The sequence below is a fragment of the Eimeria mitis genome, genomic scaffold, assembly GCF_000499745.2.
Source record: "Eimeria mitis Houghton genomic scaffold, Emh_scaff395, whole genome shotgun sequence".
Taxonomy (NCBI): domain Eukaryota; phylum Apicomplexa; class Conoidasida; order Eucoccidiorida; family Eimeriidae; genus Eimeria; species Eimeria mitis.
The window spans coordinates 20,885-21,401 of NW_013572285.1; the positions used below are offsets into that span (position 1 = coordinate 20,885).

Consider the following 517-nt stretch of genomic DNA (forward strand, 5'->3'; position numbering starts at 1 on the left):
GTATGTATATGTATGTATATGTTTGTTTGTCTGCTTTGTTTGTTGTTTTTTCTGTTTCTGTTTCTGTCGTTCTCTGTTTATTTGGATGGGTGCCAGCTAGCTAGCTAGCTATCTATCTATCTAGCTAGCTAGGTAACTAGCTAGCTAGCTAGCTATCTATCTAGCTAGCTAGCTAGCTGGCTAGCTAGCTAGCTAGCTATGTGTGTGTGTACCGATATCTGTGTCAATCAGTGCAGCGATCTGTATATCAGTGCCTCTGTCTCTCTAGCTAGCTATCTATCTATGTATAAAAATAACAAAGTCGCCATGTGTCTTGTGTATAATTTGTGGTTGTTTGTTTCTCTGCTGCTGCTGCTGTTCCTGCTGTTGCTGTCACTGCTGCTGCTGTCCCTGTCACTGCTGCTGCTGCTGCTGCTGCTGCTGCTGCTGCTGTGTGTGTGCAGCGATGTAGAGGTGCAGCTGCTGCAGGAGCCCCCGCTGCGGGTGAGCAGTTTGTCTGTGCCTGCTGGGGGGCGTG

At 47.6% G+C, this 517-nt stretch overlaps 1 protein-coding gene across 1 annotated transcript in view; it reads left to right on the forward strand.

Annotated features, from left to right (window-relative positions):
* EMH_0010780 (uncharacterized protein) overlaps positions 1 to 517 on the forward strand; it is a gene marked incomplete at both ends in the record, with an annotated part of 22,294 nt that overhangs the window by 20,756 nt on the left and 1,021 nt on the right. The window contains one exon of the mRNA XM_013499051.1: positions 444 to 483. Within this exon, the coding sequence (XP_013354505.1) occupies positions 444 to 483 (40 nt within the window). The remainder of the gene's footprint in view (positions 1 to 443; positions 484 to 517) is intronic.